This window comes from Lepisosteus platostomus, chromosome 11 (assembly GCF_059453375.1).
Source record: "Lepisosteus platostomus isolate fLepPlt1 chromosome 11, fLepPlt1.hap1, whole genome shotgun sequence".
Taxonomy (NCBI): domain Eukaryota; kingdom Metazoa; phylum Chordata; class Actinopteri; order Semionotiformes; family Lepisosteidae; genus Lepisosteus; species Lepisosteus platostomus.
In genome coordinates, this window is record NC_142621.1 from 10,715,820 (window position 1) to 10,738,574 (window position 22,755).

At 35.2% G+C, this 22,755-nt stretch overlaps 1 protein-coding gene across 6 annotated transcripts in view; it reads left to right on the top strand.

Annotated features, from left to right (window-relative positions):
* Positions 1-22,755, top strand: part of ntng1a (netrin g1a) — a 124,562-nt gene that overhangs the window by 90,132 nt on the left and 11,675 nt on the right. For 2 of the 6 annotated variants that reach the window (XM_088598371.1, XM_088598370.1), the window contains exons 5-6: positions 10,082-10,108; positions 19,168-19,335. In XM_088598371.1, coding sequence (XP_088454497.1) covers positions 10,082-10,108; positions 19,168-19,335 — 195 coding nt within the window. Of the gene's footprint in view, positions 1-10,081; positions 10,109-13,476; positions 13,522-16,915; positions 16,976-19,167; positions 19,336-22,755 lie in introns of all 6 variants that reach the window. The other 4 variants (XM_088598372.1, XM_088598375.1, XM_088598373.1 and 1 more) reach the window with 3 other exon arrangements.

Genomic DNA, 22,755 nt, shown 5'->3' on the forward strand with positions numbered 1-22,755 from the left:
TATGAGAGCCCAACCCTCTGATAGCTGATAGTTTCATTTCATATAGAAGACAGAACACATTTATTTCAGCTATTCAGCTGATTGCCTTATGTATGATTACATACATTATGAATAACAGTTTATTGTTAGACTGCCGAATGTTACCTGTACCATCTGAGAATGTATCTTATTGAACAGCTTTGGAAAATACTATTTCAACTTCACAGTAGGGAATTACAAAAACATTCACACCAGCATGTGTTCTGCATTAAACCGACTGATTTTTTTTTGTGGCAAGTTCCATTGATAAGATAGAATGTAATGAAAAGACTAACAAGTCAACTCCTTTACTTTATCCACAATAGAAAGATAGAAGAGCTTCTTTATTTCACTTTATTTTAATTCCCTTTATTTACACATTTTTAGATTTCTTTAGCTCCAAGTTTGACAGCATCCTCTCCACAACATATATAATTCCCTCACCTCCTCCCTGCTTGTCGTACTTTTAAGACACTTTATTGGCCTTATACAATTTCTTGTATTACGAATTTGTCTTTTCACATACTGTACCCCAGCTTGCTCTCCATGAGACACACAGACAAGGAGAGAAGCTTGGGGTCAGAGCGCAGGGTCAGCCATTTATACGGCGCCCCTGGAGCAGCTGGGGTTAAGGGCCTCGCTCAGGGGCCCAGGGGAGTAGGATTCCTCTGCTGGCTGTGGATTCCAACCTTCCAGCCACAGGCGCAGATCCTTAGCCTCAGACCCACGCACCACACATGGTTCTGGTTCCCTTCTCTCCAGCTTCTCACTTCTTGACTCTGCATCCCTCAGTAAACTAGCTAAACTAAACATGAAATCCACCACATCTATATTAGATCCCATTCCCACCACTTAATTTCAGTCTTGTTTCACTTCTCTCAATATAATAAATGAATCCTTGAGCACTGGTGTTGTACCAACGGTCCTCAAAACTGCTGCCATTACCCCCGTGCCAAAAATGCCTAACGTGGCTCTGGACAATCTAAACAATTTTCACCCCATCTCCAACTTACCCTTTCATGCACGAATTCTAGAATGTGCTGTCACATTTCAATTACTAACCACCTCATTGTAAATAACCTTTCCAAACCCCTCCATCAACTTCACAGCACAGAAACTGCCCTGGTCAAAGTTACTAATGATCTTCTGATAGCTTCTGATTCTGGTTCTCTCTCTATCCTCATTCTTCTTGATCTCAGTGCTGCTTTCAACACTGTTACCCATGCCATCTTACTTTCTTGTCTTCAGATTGTGTTTGGAGTTTCTGACACTGCTCTCAAATGGTTCAAGTCTACCTCACTGATCGCTGTGACTTTGTCTCTCTTGGCGGATCTGAAATTGGTCTCATTTAATCTGGTGTTCCTCAGGGTTCGATACTAGGTCCCCTACTTTACAGCATTTACATTTCCACTTGGTCAATTTTTTAAGATCACATGGCCTCAACCATCATTTCTATGCTGATGATACTCAAATATACATCCATACCAACCCTGACACTGATGTGGCTGTCTCTATTCTAATTGCATCTCTGACGTAAAAACTTGGATGACTCAAAATGTCCTTAATCTAAACTGTGATAAGACTGAAGTCATGCTTATTGGCACCCCCCATCAACTTTGTAAAGCCAATCCTGTAACCCTGTCTGTTGATGGTACTGTACTTGAGCTAAAGTCTAAATTTTAAACCTTGGCGGTGATATTTGATTCAGCATATTGTCAAAACATCTTTCTTTCACCTCAGAAATATTGCTAGACTACACCCTATGTTATCATTAACTGTGGCTGAAAAGCTGATCAACACATTTGTCTTCTCCCGACTACTGTAATGCTCTACTCGCTGGGGTTTCTAAATCCACATTGAACAAATTCCAGTATGTCCAAAATTTGGCAGCCAGAATCCTGACCAGGTCTAGTGCACGTGATCACATTGCTCCTATCCCGGAGTCCTTGCACTGGCTTCCTGTCAAGTTTCGTGTTGACTTCAAAATCCTCATGCTCGCCTATAAGGCTCAGCACCTCAGTACCTGTCTGAGCTATTATTGCCCTATTCCTCATCTCGCAATCTTTGCTCCTCTAATTCTGGTCTCCTACACTCTGTGTATTGTTGACGGGTGACAGGGCCTTCTCCTGTTATACCCCTAAGCTCTGGAACTCTCTCTCCAGGGATATCAGAGACTCACCTTCTCTAAACTCCTTCAAATCCAGACTCAAAACCTTCTTCTTTATAAGAGCCTTTACTTAACTGGTTCCATTCTTTACACCTCTGCTCCTACTGTACCTTTACACGGTACCTTTAGTACCACCATCTGCTGTCTCCTCTGCGTATTCTCATCGTGTTAATCTTCTGATTTTTTTTTTATTTTTTATTGTTTATTTTTAATTGTTGTTGTTGCTGTTGGCATTCTGTAAAGCGCTTTGAGAAGCCACCTTTAAAGGTGCTATATAAATTGTATTATTATTATTTAATTGAATATTCTTAAGTATAAAAATAACCAAGTGATTAAGTAATTAGCATCTTTTTGAAAACATCAAGGACAATTCATGTCCATGCACATTTAAAAAAAAAATGTGTGTAGCAGAGGTATACTTTTGTTATTCCAAAAATAAAAATTAAGAAAAACTATACCATGCAGCGCTGAGTAGAAATAAAAACAAGATCAAATGGTTGAACTAATGTGAAACAAAAGAATTCCATTAGAATCCATTCTTTTCATTGTAATGTTGTAACTCCTTCTGCACACTGAACATCAAGTTCTGTGTAAATGAGCCTATTCATGGGATTATTCAGCATAAATATATTTAGAAATCAGAACTTAATATCAATCATTATATTCAAAACATCAGGCACAAGTAATAACGATTATGCTTGTGAAAACAAAGTCTGTATGATTATTTTAAAGGGGATAAGTGATATGATTTAATTTTTTCATTTTCATATTTCTTTTGGTCAAATACTTTAAGTGAACCATGTAAGCACTAATACATTTTTAAGAAGAAATCAAAGAACTTCCAACATGATTAAAATGAATTCAGTGGTTCACAAATCGACTTTGACATGTAAGCTTTTACAAATGTGGATGCCTATGTTTAAGTAATGAGACACTCAGTGGAATGAGATGAAGAGATAATCAGATTGTAAGTTTGGAACTTCTGTCAGAAGGATACTTGAGGGAGATATTACTCAAATCATTCTCTTTTTAACTGATTTGTGACTTTTCCTTTTCAGAATATCATTGACTTTGAAAATTTTACACTATTCTTCCATCCATCTATCCATTTTCTTACAGCTTTGTCTAAATTAGGGTTTTGGGGGAGACTATTCCAGCAAGCAATGGGCTCAAGGCAGGGTACACCATGGATGGGACACCAGTCCATCACAAAGCAGGAAGACACACTCACAGACATGCACATCAGGGCCAGTTTTCCCATAAGCAGGTTATCCTACCCATAAAAAAATATGGGAAGAGCATCCAACCTCCACACAGATAGCACCCTAGGTCTGAACTCAGGGCCCCTGCACTGCAATGCCACAATGAAGGCTGTTAAGTTTGTTGATTGTTTTATTTTTTTTAGTATAATTTATCATTTGAAGCAAATCTGCACATCAAATAAATGGACTTTTTTTTAGAATGATTCTGAGGTTATCTCCTTTTGGGTTTTGTGCATTTGCTGGGACAATTATTAATTGTAGCGATAAGTCACAAAATGATTCTTCGATTGCTATTAGAAAACCGACCTTGCAGAACAACTCGGCAACGCACACTCAGATACTAATACACGATTATACATTTATTAATACATCAAATGTGCATGTAAACATAACAGATCTTATAGTGAGGGTTATAATAATAATAATAAACTTTATTTTATATAGCGCCTTTAAAGGTGGCTCTCAAAGCGCTTTACAGGATGACAATAACAATAAATAAGAAGACTACAACAATAAATAAGAAAATTTCACAAGACAGGACACAATTATAATTACAACAATACAACAATAACAATAGAGGAGACCGTGAAAGATGGTATTAAGAAGAGCAGAGGGGTGAAGAATGGAACCAGTTAAGTAAAGGCTTTTCTGAAAAGGAGGGTTTTGAGTCTGGATTTGAAGGAGTTTAGAGAAGGTGACTCTCTAATATCCTTGGGCAAGGAGTTCCAGAGCTTGGGGGCATAGCAGGAGAAGGCCCTGTCGCCCATACAATGTAGACGGGCTTGGGGGACAGTAAGGAGGGCAGAATTTGAAGAGCGGAGGTTGCGAGGTGGGGAGTAGGGCGATAAAAGTTCAGACAGGTATTGAGGTGCCAAGCCATGTAAAGCCTTGTAGGTGAGCATGAGGATTTTAAAGTCTACGCGGAATTTGACCGGAAGCCAGTGCAAGGACTCCAGGATAGGAGTAATGTGAACACTTGCACTAGATCTGGTCAGGATTCTGGCTGCTGAATTTTGGACATACTGCAGCTTGTTCAGAGTAGATTTAGATACCCCAGGGAGCAGAGCATTGCAGTAGTCAATTCGAGAGAATACAAATATGTTGATCAGCTTTTCAGCCACAGTTAATGATAGCATAGGGCGTAGTCTTGCGATATTTCTAAGGTGAAAAAAAGATGTTTTGACAGTATGCTGTACATGTGGGTCGAATGTTAAGCCAGAATCGAATATAACCCCAAGGTTTTTCAATTTTGATTGGAGCTCAAGTACAGAGCCATCTACAGACAGGGTTACAGGACTGGCTTTACGAAGTTGATGGGGGGTTCCAATAAGCATGACTTCAGTCTTGTCACAGTTAAGATGAAGGAAGTTTTGAGTCATCCAAATTTTTATGTCAGAGATGCAATTAGATAGAATAGAGACAGCCACATCAGTGTCGGGTTTGGTATGGATGTATATTTGAGTATCGTCAGCGTAAAAATGAAAGCTGAGGCCATGTGATCTTAAAAGCTGACCAAGTGGGAACATGTAAATGCTGAAGAGCAAGGGGCCCAGTATTGAGCCCTGAGGGACACCAGACTTGACAAGACCAATTTCAGACCTGTACCCATTGAGAGAGACAAAGTGACAGCGATCAGTGAGGTAAGACTTAAACCATTTGAGGGCAGTGTCAGAGACTCCAAACACAGTCTCGAGACGAGAAAGCAAGATGTTATGGTCAACAGTGTCAAAGGCAGCACTGAGATCAAGAAGGATGAGTATGGAAAGAGAACCAGAATCAGAAGCTATTAGGAGATCGTTGGTGACTTTGACTAGGGCGGTTTCTGTGCTGTGAAGTTGACGGAAGCCAGATTGGAGGGGTTCGAAAAGGTTGTTTGTCATGAGGTGGTTATGTAACTGAAGTGTGACAGCACGTTCTAGAATTTTAGAGAGAATTTTAGGGTTAGCAGAATACAAAAGGTATATATTCATTCACAAAGAGTTTCAAATCCTAAATATAGGATTTGTAACTGGCAGCGATTCTCTGAAGACCGGCTAGTTAGTCCTGGCTGAACTAGCAGAGTTTGTGCACATGAAAAGTGAATGTGGGTCCAAGCAAGTCACACTCTTTAGATGAGAAGAAGACCGGTTCATTCCCGATGTAGCGCTAGTCCTGAATACTGAGATTCAGCTATCAACAGTTCTGACCGTAGTTCAGTTGTTGATCAGGCGAGCGTTTGCAGTGGGTTACCGGCAGTTCACGAGGGTTGCTGCTGGGCTAACATCGGCCGGATCCTTTGGTTACGCACGGGCGACCTCCGGTCTCGACTCTTAGAACAAAGTAAAGTCCTGGCACTCGGACACACTGGCTGTCACATGATTGTCCGAGCTGAGTCTGAGAATGTCCTGAAGGGGCCCCTTCTGGGCCCTGTTTTGCCTCTTTTATCTCGAGGAACTACGGTCGTTCATTGGTTGAAAGTTTTGCGGGCATTTGAGACCCAAGTGGTGTTATCCTGCTCTACCTGATTGGCTGATCAAGTTGGAGGATGAGTAACAATGCTCTCTGACCTTAGGGTTGTAAACACTTTTTACAATAACAGCAAGTGGTGTTTTTACAACATATTCTTAAAAAAGAATAAAATGTTATGACATTTTATAAAGTACAGAATATAAGCTAAATAATGTTAGAACAAGCACGTTAAAACTAGAACCCACTGTAAGTTACCAAGTTAAAGATTTTGATGTATAAAATATTTATACATAATATAATTTGTCCAACTGAGCAATTTTGCTTTCATAAAATAGACCAGCTTTTTAATGTTTAATGTTTTCCATAAACATGCGATATGTTGTTGTATGAGGCAGATTGTTGCACTACGTCCACCACGTTTTAACACAGCGTACCTCACTCATTTTGAATGGCTGGATCTGTTTACTGTATATATCATATATATATAATAGCCACAAAGAGAGAGAGAAAAGAGTGAAAATTTGGTATCTGTATGTATACCCATAAATTAAATATCCTTTCAGCCACAATACTAAGGTAATAAGTTGGCTCTGAATAGAGGGGATACAATTAAATTATTGAAGTTTACTTGATCTAATGACAGAAGAGAAAGGGAAAAACAGAAAGGACACAGGTGAAATAACAATATAATTTACCTCTTCAATAACATGCAGTACCCTAAAGAAGGCACCCTGTTGGTAAAGGGTTTATTTTCCAGCATCATAATGACCGTAAAAACATTTAAGTTCCGTTAAAACACCTAAATACCAACAGAAATAAGAACTGAAGGTTCTGAAAGTCTCAGAGCTGCTGACAGTGTGCTCAAAGAAGCACAATGGTCTTAGTTTTACAGAAGAGGGAAAGAACATGGAGTAATAGGACATAAATACATGGAAATAAAGTGCCTTACACTGTGATAGAACATATAATATATGTACAGGTGCAATGGCTGCTAAACAAGAACATTTTGATGAAAATAGTTTGCAGTAAAATGATAGTGAAACATTTTTATTGTACACCTAATACAATATTAATACATTTCTGTATAAAAATCCAATTTCCTTGGGTCTCATTATTTTTTACTTCCAGCTAGCATACTGTGTACTATATGTATATATCTATGCGTATATAGACAGGCACAGTATAGGTAGTCACCTTCTTACATCACAGATTCTAGTCACACCCAGATCACTCAACTGCATTTGCTACCTTAATTCAACTTGAGAATTGAGGACAAGAAAAATCAATGAAGAGTGTGATAAACATGAGCGACCTAATGTGTTCCTGTATTATTCTGCACAATTAAATTTTTATTATGCAGCATAATGAAGATAACTGGCAGGTAAAGGGGATTGAAAATGACACTGATTGAAAATTAATCTAATAAAGTGGCATATGATCCTCAACAGCTGGCCTGGACTGCATGTAGTCCATAAAAATATAAATGAATAAATAGGCTTGATAGCTGAGAAATGCAGCACGATGATACCTGAAAATAGAAAAAATCTAATCAGCTTAGTGAATCAGATACTACTGTGCTTTTTGAACCATTAGTTTCTTTTTTAATAGCTGTAATAGTCTTTAAAAAAGTAAAGCCGGTATCTGAAGAAATTTCCTGTTAAGAAAACAGGAAAAATTTAACTTTTGGGGGGTGCATCTGTTTTTGCCTAATCAAAATCCATTTAATTTGTGAAGAAGTAACCTTTAATAAAGCTGTATCTCTATATTTTTTGGCCTTCTGTATATGTTGACTATGATATTTCTGTGTTATTGGAGTTGTAAAACATTAATTCAGGAGGAGGTCAATTCTAATCTCAGACTTCTGCTCTCTTGCATACAGTATCACCTGCCTGTTTTTAAACCTATCCTTCCACCCCATGTTCACTTTTGCTGCAGACTCCCTGGTTTATTCCTTGCAATTCATTCCTTGAGGGGGGGTTGAGCAAACTTGACCTTTTGGCCAGGGCTGTTATGTCCTCCACCATGCAAGCTAACACCAATCACTAAAATATTAAGTATGCTATGTTTTTACTTTATATTTATTTATGTCACCATGCTTAGAATATGACAGAGGAATATGCTATTTCTTTTTCCAACCAGTATCAGACATTAGTTGACATTGCCTAGAGCTCAACTTTAACTTTAACTTCAACTCTAAAAGACATTGTTCTCTGGTGGACTTGAAGTGTATGAATTTAGATAAAACAGACGTGACTTTACAGTTGTGTTTTAAGAAAGATATGTTATGATGTATAGAAGGTAGCTAAAAGTTTTGGGTTCTAATTCCTGTGGTTTTACTCCAATGGCCAAATCATGTACAGTTCTGGCATTATATGGTCATTATATGGCATTATATATGAAAGAGTTCATCTAGTATCTGTGAACATTTGCTCAGACCATATCTACTTAACATTCGGTAGAATTCGGTAAGAAGGCTCTTTTGGAATTTTTGCAAGGTTAATTGCAAGGAAAATGTAGGCAATGTTCCAAAATACCCTGTTGCCTGCCTGCAATCCTAGTTGGAATTATCCACAGTTAGGTTGAATCTGCCCTAATGGTCAACAATATTGCTCATACAGTACCTATAGCCTATAAGGCACCCAATAGCCATTCCTATTTAGTGACAATTAGCTCTTTCCCCATGGACTTTTGACTTTCTGGGTCTACTTCAGGAATTTAAGAAAGCTGAACTGCATTAAGCCTTCAGGAAAAATACACAAAACCCTTTTCAGGGAGAGCACACTTGGGTTTGCATGCTCTGTCCCAATAGTTTTAGTGTGCACACAAACTATTCAATTAAAAGCCTTCTTACAAACAACAAGGTTTGTTCTCTTAAAAATAGTTTAAAATGTATAAGAAATAATTTAAAAGGCTTTTTGATACGACGTTGATATTTCATTTTGAGAAACAAAAATCTTGAAAAATTCTTACCTAAGAATTACTCATCTCCATAAAGAATAGTCTTTTTAGTACCTCAGTCTACTTTGGTATGTGTTTTACTGTATATGTTAGCAAGTAGTAGCTTTGGGGTTTTGGCCTCATTATTGTGAATTCCTAGAGTCCTCACCTTTCATTTTTACACACAAAAGTATGGTTTAACAAGCAGGACTCTCAGTGTGGTGGTCTTTTCTGTTTTCTGAAGGTCGTAAATTTGGGTTTTAACTCACCCTGTCAAGTCAGGATCTGAAAAGGAGACGGTCTTATTCTCAGAATATCGATTGCACATAGCAGGGGGTACTTTCCTCTCTGATGATGTTAGTGAGTGCCCTTCAGGGAGGAAAGGAAATGATCATGAATCCTTGAAGCTGAGAACACAGTTGTCTGGCTGTTGCTCGGATGCAAACATTGCACAGATGCCTGCAAATCTGCTGTTATTCTGGGAATGTGATGAAAATCCAGATTCGGTGCTTTCATGTTTCAGCACCAGCATGTTTCCAATGATCAGGGATTGTACTTACTCAAGCCATTATTAATCTGTTGAAAGTTTACAGTAGTGGATGAAGAGGCTTAGTGAGTTAATGATCTTGTATTGTTTTTTTTCTGAAACTGGATTGACACTATTCATTTTTTTTCTGAAAATAATTTACTTGGCTGCTGAATAAAAATCTAATTAAAAACAAACAAAATGACTTCCGATTTAATACTTCAACCTCTTTTCCTGTATTTTACTGCATTCCAGTGTTTGTGAATAGTTGTCACTCTTCAATATTATTTTCTCAGAATGAATAATGATGTATAATGAAAGGAACACCCATACACAATTTTAATAATAGAAGTTTATAGGCAAGCTACGAAAAAATTAGTTTTTAAATATTTCATGAAGAAAGGCGCGCGAGACTCCTTTTGTTTGGGCATGATTTCAACTCCTGCTATAAGCTGAGAATTGCAAGATACCAAATCAGCAGCAGCTAATATTTGTTTCCACTTTTGTTAGTTTGTGTTTGCTTTATGAATGTGATCTATTTTTAATTGTGTTAACCTTTATTTTATTTTGAGAAAAGACTCTGGCCTTTGTATACAGTACTTTATTTATTTTGATTTCCTAGTTACTACAGTAACATTTTCTTTTTTATATCTTTTAAAAATGGTATGGGTTGTGTGCAACTCGACAGTTACTTGATTGAAATGTTTTGTTTTTCTCTTGCAGGTATTCCCAATAATCTTGGTCCTGTTAGTAAGTAACACCAACAAATAAAAACAAAAACTGCTAGATGCTTTGCTTTGCCTTTCAAGACCTAAAGTCCACTTGATGTTCAATATTAATTTCTGATTCAGCTTGACTTCTTACACCCGTCACATTACAGTAAGTGATCACACATAACTGAATTTAAAGAATTCTTAATGGTTCACCTACATTTGCAAAGAAAATCAATCACTCTCAGACAAAGAATCTAACATACTTCATACTTTTTTTTAATTGGAAAACTCAAATCAGCAGAGTATATGAAAATGTTCCATATACAGTATATATATATAAAGAAAGAGAGATAAAATGATTGGCATTTAAAATTAATATAGAAATGCAAGCCACATGCATATATATTGATAATGACAAAATTGGTCTAGAAATATCATGTTAATTTTTATATAAATGACAAAGTCATGCAAATCATTATCTGCCCCAGCCAGTTTCCCCCAGAGTGCTTGGATGTGTACAGTTACAGTGGCTGAGTGGATGGATAAAAGTAAGACACAGTGAGTGGGAACATGTCAAAGTGCATTTATATCCTTCAAATTTCAGTATCAGTCTTTTAAATAAATTGTGCCTTAGATAATGGTATAGTGTATTGCGTGCACTATACAAAGTAATAAAAATAAAACAAATATGCATTATGTTTGTATGATAAAAAACTAAAGGCAGTAATGTACAGTATCGGTTTGATACAGTACCATGTGGAGCTACTGTATTAGAATATTCATTATTCCATTTGATTTACTCCACTAAATTAGACCTGACCAGGGGTGTCCTGGTGGCACAGCAAGATAATTTAGTGTGAGTCCATGAAATTCAACTTGTCCAGTGTTATTAGCATTTGGCTTCCATTCTGTTTAAGTGTAGGATAATCAAATCAACTACAATATGATGTAGTGTCACAGTGAAAACGCAAAATATGTCTTTGGGAATTGGATGGCTATCTTTATAAATTTATGGTCCCTCAAGGAGAAGATTGAGTAGTTTGGAAACTGGTGAGATAGATTTAAAATAAGTATTTGGAAGCAATTTGGAAACTTGTGCTGTGCCAGCTACTACTGTGCCAACCACCTACTACTTAATGTAGAAAGATGCCAAAATTCATGAGTGCAGACCCATAGGAATGCTGAACGTGATAAATATTTCTTCTCTAATTTTGCTGAATGTTGCTGTGAGATGAATAATGCTTTGTAATGAATAGGACAACGTTAGTTACTGAACAAATTAAATATCCAAGTCATGGCTCTCTTCAACAATGCAAAATGGGCATGTGGTCATCATATTGATACAATGTACTAATTCTAAATTTAATAGCTGTGTATTTTGATTAGTCTTTTTTCAGCTTTGAAAATGTACCAAGAAATGTCTGGAATTATTATTATTGTTATAATCAGAAATGTGTACTGGATTAAGTGGATCTTTAGAACTGGTAGTGTTCATGGTCAATGTTGTTTTATGTGCATGCATTGTGTTATAATTGTGCTGCATGTTTTCCATTCCACTAAATCATCATCCTTCATGTTCAGCACTTCTTTTCATTAACAGACTTTTCCATCTGAATCCTTAATGGGAAGGCTCAATACAAATTTCCATCCATGTTGAAAGGACACACAACTGGGGAGAATCTCTTCAGTTGTTGTAGATGCTGGCTGTCAATAGGGGCTAAACGCGTTTCTGAAGCACCTTTTGAAACCCATATTGCTAATTTCACCCTGCATCCTTGAATCCTAGTGACCTCGAAGAAAGAATAATCTTTCAGTAAAAATCATTTCTCTGATCTCAATTATGTATTGAGTTATTGGCATGTTGGAGATGTCATAGGTTTTACGACAACCTTAAAACAATTCCAAAGTTCTTCATTTCATTGTTACTTAAATGTGTATACTCAATTACGACTGGTTAACAAAGCAAAGCGTTTCCCATCCTTTTTTTCTGGAACCATAATTCAGCCTTTTAGATGTGTGTCCTTTCTAATTGCCTTTATGTTTGCAGATATTTCTTTATTCCTAATAACTGAGATTCCCATTAAGGTTGTTACTGTTTTTTTACTTGATATCATATGACAATGGCAGTGATCAAAGTACCTTATTTCAAACAAAACTACTGGAGCTTGAACTATGAACCAGGAGGTTCAAAAAAGGAAAAACTAGTCATTAGCAGCGATAGTGAACTATATATTAAATTAGTTTAATTCTGTCGTACTTAGAGCCGTATTTTGACATAAAGGGAAGAGTATGCATGTAGATATTGTTCATGGTGGAATAAGCCAAAGTATTTAATGATGCAAAATGTTTGTCTTCCTGTTTTCTTCTAATATCTGTTTCCATAATCTTTTGTAGAGTAAGAAAGAGAGACAGATATACTGATATACTTAGAAAATAGACAAAAAATACTGTATATACTGTACAAACCCCAAAGCAGCTGGGATTAAATAATAATTGTGGCTCTCATGGTTTTTTTTGCCAAATTATTTTCAAGAACTGAACAATGTGTGGAATGGATTGAATTAAATTATTCCACAACTACCATTGCCTACAGATCGAAGGTCGTTCAAGGTATCACAGACATGTACAATCTCAGCTGCTTTAAATTTTCCAGCTATGCCATGATTAAAATGTAATCCCAGTCATGATAAACACTGAATTCAAAGATGGAACCACATTCAGAGCGTGGAAAAGCTGTCCAGGGGGAGGAGAAGGGGGGGTGGGGTTGTGGCACTAGACTTTACTGCTGCCTCTGCTTCACATGACATTGAGAATATTCCATTTCCAGCTACTTAGCACTGCTATTTCCCACCGAAGGAAATAAAGAATTGTATGTAATTATGAGGTTATGCAATAATTTCACATGCACTATTTGTTTCCTTTCACAACATGAAAACCCTTTCTACAAATATATTGAAATAACATATAACATGTCATATGAGCAATATTTTGAAAATTGAAATACATTTGAAAGCACTCTGTTTCATCCATTTTGAGATTTTAATGCATTTTAATGCAAAATAAATTTAGTATAATTAATATTCTGGAATTATTTTTAATCATTAATTTTAATGCTATGAGTTCACATCCCATTCAGTAGATTTTTGGGTAATGTGTCATCATAGAATAACAGTTTCCAGAAAACTGCACAATTACATACAATATGTCAGAGTCTGTTAATCTGTTTTGGGGATGCATTGATTGCTCGTATTTGTCAGGCTTGGCAGTCATATGTTGTGCAAGTGCATATGAACTATGAAAGCGGGAGATGTCTGTAGTTGTATTTGTCCACTAGTATATTGACATCAGAAAAGTCTCATATAGTCAGTGCTATTAATAACTCCTGATTTCTCCCGATGCATGCAGTTCGGCCGAGTGTGTCATCTCTAGGGGTTGCTAACCGAAATCAAGGTAGGCTTTCTGAAACAAAACAATAAAATCCTTATGCAATAACAGCAAAGTTACCTAAAATTCAAAAGGAAATCAAACTACGCAGCTTGGATTAGTTTGATTTTATTCTGTTTATGTTTCAGTTAAAATGGTATTTGTTTTTCATTTTAACACCTTATTTTTTCCCCTCTACTAAGATGGTAAGACTGTGCGATACTTGCTGAACTAGTGAAAAAAAAAACAGAAAGCAATTTTAATTTAATTAATTTTTTACTCTTCCTTTAAATTTCTTGCCAAAACTGTACACTATACAATGGCTGCTGGATCATCTACACAAGCCCTCAAGTATAGATTTTGTCCCATGAAATGGGCTATATTAGAGGAACATTTCCACAGATTTCAATAGCCTTTGATTATCCTTTCCATTTTAATTAGGCTTGATACTTGTAAGGATTCTCAATTCCATCTTCCACCAAAGGAAAAGAAAAGGCAGTGGGGGTTTTATGTAGATTGATTTCAGGCAATCTTCAGTTAATCCCTTGTGCAGATGTGCTGTGCAAACATCTTGCAACTGCCCTTTATTTTTATAGTCCCAAACAAGCAAGCTTTTTTTTTCCCAGAAAAGATTTTCGTTTTAAAAAGGAAAGCAAAGATTTTGACCTTTATTATTTTGTTATTAAGGTTGAAAAATGCAGTAGTTGGCTTTACATTTTTTTCCAGTGTTGTTCAGAATCCTTTTTCTATGATGTTGTGAACAAACCAAGGAGATGATCCCACAGGGTTTGCTGTAAAGGAGGTTGTTGCATTAGGGCATGGAGTCCTAACCTGTTTGTCCTTTGTAGTCTTTCTCTCTAAGGCATTTAAAACAGTAGTAGTATTACACTGAAATGGAGCATGATTACATATTAAAAAAGATAAATTGAAAATAAGAGCTGTAGGAATTAAGTATGCATTCAGGTCAATAATATTGTACAACTGTTGCAAAATGAAGAAATAGTCTGCAGCTGAATAAAGAGAATCTTCACAGAGAATGTGCACAATTGCCTACATTCTTCCAATTTAGATTAATGGAATTTTACAGTCATTTTAGTAGCTGTAACCATATAATTAGAATACAAATTTCGATTTTTCATAATGTTCGGGTAAAAGTAAAATATGATAAACGGCTTTGTGCCAATTTAGCGCATATACAAATCTTAAAGTACAGACATTTCCTGTGAAAAATTGATGGATTTCAGGCATTAATACCTACCTTTGTTTACTTACAGTAAGAACTTAACATGTATATCCATAATACTTACATCCTGAAGGATATAAATAAATATTACACCATTTTCATTGGTTCTTACAGAGCAAAATAATTTGCATAAATTCCCTTTTTAATTTGTTTCTAATTGGTCTCACTAGAAATGCCCTGCAGGCCTCTAATTTAGTGGGTAATGGTGCATTTCCGTAATGGATTTCAACTGTTTTTTGTTAATCATAACCAGCATGCTGTATGCACAGTATATATATTTTTAAGACGTCATATACTGTATGTACAGTATGTGTTTGCAAGGATATTCAATGCATTTTTCTTTAGTCTTGACATCAACAGTTATTACAGAACTGTCAAGCTCACAGGGGCTTTCATACTGGCACTCCAACCCAAACAACAGGGTCACAGTGACGTGGATTAAGCTGTCTCTAGTGTAAAACAGTCCACTCAGAACAGCATAACAGACTTTAGGATCTGGGCTGATTTGAGCAGACCCAAAGCAGATGAAAGAAAGTGCATGATCAGTGCTTAATGAAAGGCCAATGGTCCACAGCGATCCTGAAGTTTCATTCTCACAAAGAACCTGAATCAAATTCCTTCAAGAAGAGCCCGGATCGATGCAGAAAGGTCATGTTATGAACAAATACTGCATACGAGTGTTGTTCATTTAAAATATATTTATTTATTTGACAAGTTTAAAAGGTTTTCTTTTTCAATGAAAATTGAATAACATTATGGCACTTTGCATTTCCACTTAGTTGTTAGTTATTTAATCCTTTTGTAAATATTAAAAATGATAAAGCAAGTTTAAGTCTGTTCCGTAGCTTAAAGAGGCTTTACCTACTTGATAAATAACACAAAAAATAAATATAAATAAAAAACAGCATTGTGGCTGAATATACAATGTAGATAGATATCTTACAGGGTTTATTCAGGGTTAAGGTGTCTGTTAAGTGCAAGCAGGCGCTGCGAGGTATGGTAATGTGAATATCAATTATCCCTGGCCGTTTCACAATGCAAGGAGGCAGAACCATCTAAAACAGACTTCAAATTGTGTTTTTTGCATACATAAAGTCAAAGTAGCAGGCACAATCATCTGTTTTGCACTTGTTGAGATCCATTTATCCGTGAAAATCTGTTTAAACGGTTCTGTTTCCTCACACTGTCAATCAGTCAGTGCTAATTAATATTTATTCCTAAAGTAGATATTTCATTTTTTTTTATGCAACTATGCTGCTGTTACCAATATTTGGAATTTCTAAAGTCACTGAGTCAGGCCAGTGTGTGTGCATATCTTTGTCAGTGAATGAAACTGTATCTCATCACAAAAGGAACATTTTATAGCAGTAACTACAAGTACAATGAGAAACTCTGGTCATTTTGACTCGTGCTCTAAGCATTTTGTGTGTTTTGGTTTCTACAGTTTCTTTGATTCCAGTATTCATTCCACAAACGTTTTGTTAAAAAAATGGCTATTTATTCCAGAGGACGGTTAGATGTTTTTTTCTCAAATAAGAAAGCATTAATATCTCACTAGAATTTCACCTCACAGTACCATTTGCTTTTGCTTTTACAGTAAGTACTGTCTTATATACTGTAGCATACAGTTTAATCAATAAAGATTTTGTTTCCTTATTTGTATATTTTTGCAGGATTTGTGGAGTTGAAAATAATTGCAAACAAAGTACTATATTTTTTGGGAATGGAATTTGAATTAAAACTTGTATTAAAGTTCTTTCTGTGTTCAAAACTGTATAACATTAGAGATGGTAGCACATCATTGAAGCGAATCTAAGCAATCCAAGTGCCATGCATTAAAAAGGAATTCCCTTTTATTTTGGGAAGAAAAAAACACCCAACAATACTGATAAATTGGGAGTATAAGAAAGTTAACAAAATTGGTCTTGTGATCAACCATCAATAAATATTCTCTTTAATAATTTTGTCATACACAATTTGTTTGATTGTTTCCTATTCATTTAACAAGTAGTTTAAATACATCCAGTAGCTTTACTTTGTGTCATTTTAGTGATTGTTGTATTAAATCCATAAACCCCTTTCTACTGTTGTTGACTCAGAAAAGTGTTCTTCATAGTATAAAGACTCAAGTCCTTTTCTCTGTTTAATGGAGGCATTATCTTTTTTTAACTTATCTAGTTGCTCCACAAGTTGCTTTGTCAACTGTCCCTTCAATTCACGTTGCAAACAGCAAGAGAGGTAGGAATTCTAAGATTCATACAGTGCCTCCCTGTGTTAGTTTTTGTTGTGAGAGCTTGCACACTGTATGAATCTAGAATAATCGTGAAGTGTATATGGTAACTACCAGGCACGTCTTTCCCTTTCAGTATTGAAGAACAACAGATTGAAAAAAATTAAGTTGTTCTATTTTAGAGGAGTTTTTTCACTTTAATTAATGACTGAAAAATTCTGAACCTTTGCCTTTAATGTGCAAAAACTGTCGCATAAAGTAATGTTGCTTTATACAAAAAATAACTTGCTAACTACAATCTACCTACTGTACATTTAATCAGAAGTGAGCATTAACACCTTAAAGATTAAACAAAGTGCAATTACATTTTTTAATTTGTATTGAAGTAAATTTGAATCATTCCAGTGCAGCCAAAGTCTTCATACATTTGTGAAATTTATCAACTTATTTGTTTTTTTTCTATTAAATATGATATGTAACAGTTTTATGCAACAAGAAATGTTAATTTGACATATTTTGCTATTTGGAGTGTACTTCATAAATACAATTTTAAAGATGAAAATACCAGACATTTGAGAATATAGAAAGTTTTCTAAGTAAGAACTATAAATGTCAAGCTTTAAATTGTTCATAAGATTATTTTCTTTTCAATAATGTTTTTCTTAACAGGGCAATCAATCATAAAGGGTATCCATAACTATCATTTATATCCATTAACAGACTGCATACTGTCCACATAAATCAAAGTATTGTTAAAACTTAATACCACCTACAAGAATGTTAGCATTCTTTAGAAAGTTGTAACTGTCATCCCATTTTTTATACCTCAACACAGATTTGGAGACACAAATGTTTTTTAAAGCTCCTATATTTTAAGTTCAATAAACAAAAATGAAGTGCTTTTAGCACAGTTAAAGAGACAAAAGTTAAAAAAACAATTATTTGGATCAAGGATATTTCCTAGTGTATGTTTGATAATAATTTTATGTTGCTTGCATTTTGGTATAATTTCACCATTAGGACATTTAATATTTGAAATTAGAACTTATGTCATTTTAGAATTATCTGTTCTACTTTCCTTTTTGATCATATACAGTAAGAACTAAAGTTGCTGGTATTTTCTAAACACTGAGTAAGACTGCTGTGTGTTGCAGTATTATCATGTAGACGATCTAATTCTGCTTTGCAGAAATTTGAGAGTACAATTTGTAGAAACGTGTCTAAGGCATTTTGTAAATTGTAGCTGTTCTATACATTAAGTGCTAGGCAAAATAATTGTTTGATCTTTATCTAGGTAAACGTATTCTATGTGTCACTGAATTTTTATCTTTCATTATTATGTGGATATGCACCTCAGGCTGATAAACTAGGTTCTTACACTTCAAGAGTACTGTCATTGATAAAGGTATATTCCACAAGTACTCAAAACAAGTACTTATTGGTATGAGACGCAAGTCAAAGTTGTCTAATATAGCAACTTCATATAGTTATAATATTTTGTCAGTGCTGTATTTCCTTTTCTTTGTTCAGTCCATTGTATTTGTTGCAACTGTGTTATTATAAAAAGAGTGCAGACCATCCTTTATAGTATCAGACAAAGCCTTCCTGATATTCCTCTGTGGAGGGACAGAGGAGCTCACTGTATGTGTTAGCAATTATGTTCAAACCTTGCTCCAATATACAGTGTATATAGGGAGTGTGCAGTATAGAGCAGGATATGCACAGCTATACACTATGGGATTTCTACAGTTCTTGACTTATACAAGTGCGGGACATATCTTAAAATATGAAAGTTCCAGCTCCTTGTATTTAAATTATTTTACCATTCGGATTTAAAAATACAGTCTTGCAATATATATTGTGTATATGATATATATATAAATTTCAAAATGCACGGTATGTTCATGCCTGCCAAGGTCGAAAATTACATCCTCTAATTATTTTAAATTATCATGCTATAGTTTCATATAAACATTGCTTTTGTAGTGTTCTGGACACCCATCCATATTCTATGTGCTTGAAGGCCATGCTTGAACAACATGCAGTTCATAAGCCCAAGGTGATTGGACATCTAATACTGCTGTCTTGTGCTAACTTGCAGCCATTACTCTGTTCATTTTTTCATCCTAATCACGCATGTGATATGCTCTATATCTGCTGCTGTATACATTTTGTATACATCTCTGTTCTTCCTTGCAAGACTGTGAATGCTTCGGCCACTCCAACCGGTGCAGTTACATCGAGCTGCTAAACTCAGTCATTTGTGTGAGCTGTAAGCACAACACTAGAGGGCAGCACTGTCAGTTATGCAAGCTCGGCTACTACAGAAACGCTACAGCAGAGCTGGACGATGAAAATGTGTGCATAGGTCAGTTTGATCATCATAATAAATAATTGCAGCGTATGTCCTCCAGCATGATCATGTGACAGCTATGTGGTTAATCAACCACCTTTTCATTTCCTGCTAGCTGTTTTCACAGACCTGATACGGTGACTTTAACACCGTTTTCATTGGTTACTCACTGCAGACAATGGGAAAGTAAGAAATAAAGGTGAAAATTGTAATTGCACAATATTTATAGATTCTAATTACATCAAAACTCTTAAGGTGCTATCCTATTTCTGAAAGAACAAAGAAACATACATAAATTGGGGAATTTTTAAACTGATACACATATCATTGACAAATGCATTCCAGTTCTGGGATTTTGCACAAACTGTAGGGGGCACTACTCTCTTCCACAACATTACCTTGCTTTTTTTGCTCTGTGAATATTCAGATCTGTCAGGAGAATTTAACCAGGTGTTTCCAAACAGATGTTCTCTCCAAGATGGTGTAACATTTGGGAGATTTTGCTGTAACACTGAATTAAGATATGCACCCCAGTAACAAATCTATAAAATCTGTTAATATATTCATATTGCCTCAATGTGTATGAAAACTTTATTTCATTAATGTGTGTTACGGTTTGGGAGTAAAACATAATGAAATGCATCATACTGTATATGATTATGTAAATTAGACAAAAACTGCTCTAACATGTTATTAAAGACAAAACAATAGCCTATACTGTTATATAGTGTACCCTAAAATACACAAAATCCTGTAAGTTACACACTATTGATGTACTATGCAAAAATTACTGTCAGAGACAGTCCATAAATAAGCACAAACTGTGCTTTTATAAATAATTTACTTCATCAGGTTTATTTTTATAACATGAAATACTTAATTCAGAAACCATATCTAATTTTGATTAATCTTAGTATAATGTGCTTCTCATATGTAAAGTATTTGAAATTCTCAATACATTAATAGAAATATTAAACGTTACTTATATGAAGCATGTTATGGAATGTATACATATGTTATGTATTTTACATATTTATATGTATAGAGTATTTTAATTCCATAAAAAAAGATATTTGGAAATTCCCATGTGCTATTGTGAACTTTTCACATTTTTGCACCTGAAAATCTAATGTTACATTTCAATATTTTTCAGTTATGTGGATTACATCTTATGTTTTCATATTGAAAATGTAACACATTAACTAAGAAAGACATCTGTTTAGGCAATTTATTTCAATAACTAGGTTGAAAAGTTTCATACAATAATCTTGCTTCCTTTTGGCCTCTAGGTGTGAATGCTATTAAAGTTACACACTTGTTGAGGTGTTTTTTTCCTCCGGGTCTAATTAGCTTATATTAATTTTTTTTATATATTTCATCTCTAAGGTAAATCTGCCATTGTGATAGTTTTGCTTTGGACAATGTTTCCATAACAGATTAGATTTTATTTCCAAATAAAGCTTGAAGGTGTCACTAACACAATGTCGGTGCTCCCTTGGAGTAGACATTTCTGCACCCAAAGGGAATTTAAATTAGAGAGAAACGCGATTATTGCTTCATTATTGAAAGTGTCCAAAGAGAAAATGCCTCTAGGGTGATTGAGGCCTAGAGATGTAATTTATTTGCAAAACAGAATGTGCGGCTGAGCTTTAGGAACAAGCGGTGTCCAGCACCAGGTTGGCAATCTAGCTCTGTTTTTTATTTCTCCCTCCATGATCAAGGTAAAAAAAAAAATTGCAAAGACTTGATGTTGATTTAATTGCCTTCATGTTGCCCAGACTGCCGGGAAACAATATTATTTTAAATTTCTCTACGTTTCTCATTAGAAAAAAAAAGAGAGAAATAAACAGTTTTGGGTTTAAGTTTTGTACAGCTTAGGAATTTAGCATTGAAAGGACAAGAGAGAAGCTTCTTCAGGGAATCTGTCAATAAATGTTGAAATGCTGCCTGAGATGATACTATGTAGCAATTAGAATAGGAGGCAATGCAAATGTATGTCTCATGAATTCTGTGAAAATTTAAAATGCAAAACATTTCACGAGTCATGCCTGGTGTTGGATATAATTGACACCATTCTATTTGGAAAACATAAATTTTATCAAGTAAAATAGGACAGCCAGGCAACCTCTTAACTACCCATTTCCAGGTACGCCTGTCAACAAACAATATAGCATGCATATTTTCTTTTGAGACAAGAAAAGATGTATGGGATTTCAAGCCCAGATTTGAGTCTGAAGGGATTAGTCTTAAAAATGAAACATACATTTAAATGATGGAAGTAGACCTGTGCTCATTAGAATATTTCTACAGTATGAAACTCAATGTATGTGTGTAAAAATCATCTCATTTAAAATCAAATTAATTGTGTAATAACATTCTTGATTTTCAATCTTTCGTGTTAGAACCCATGTCCTTCTGACTGTTTAAATCTATGAACTTGCCATTGTCTATAGTGAGTTACAAATGAAAGAAAAGAGGTCTGAGCTTATTTGCTAATGCTTATTTTTTAGTTTTAATTTATTAGATTTTGTAAGCACTCCACCCTACAGTTATATTACCCAATATGATGTATCTTGAAAGGCGCTATATCAATAAATGATGTTGTTATGCATTTCACTTGCCAATTACTCAAATGAAAAAGGTCAGTCTTAACTAGTACAGGTTAATTTTTCTTTCTGAAATGATGCTGTGCATGTTAAATGAATATGTTATTACATTATGTCATATATTTAAGACAATAACTCTAGCTTCTTTATTTTGCAGCTTTAGATGTATTTTTATTTTTCTAAGCTAGTGAATTCTTGAATAATATACAAAAAACAAAGGATACAAATAAGTATACAGAAACATATATGCACTTAAACCATTCATCATATATGCACTTTTTTTAAATACATAAACATAAAATATATATATATATGTCTGTCTACCTCCAATATAATTTTTAAGGCAGTACAGCCTCATTCACTTCCTAGTTTTCCCCTTTTTCCACATTTTCCCCACAGAGCTGCTGAAGATGGTATCCAAATGCAATATTCACTTTTCTTTGCTATTTAAATGACAGCAGTCTGGTATGGTGCACCTTACCAATCTCTTTCAACAAGAAAACAGAAGCTGAATAATAATGCTTTTGAGATAATGCAGTCTTTAACATATATTGGAAAGCTTAAGCTTTTTGAGCACAGACATTAATTGGTACCCTGATGTAACAGAGCCATACAATCCCTGGCTCTAAATGAACCCAGGAGTGCTAAGGAAACAGAATGCCTTTTGTTGGTTTTGCCAACCAAGGCTTAACTATCTTCTTTCTTGAATAAGAATTCAGAGCTCTTAGCTCAAAGGGAACATGCTTCATACATCAATCAGTCAGTAGCACAGGGGAGAAGAAGCTGGTGATACATGAAACAGTTATTCTCAGGCATCAGGAATTTTATC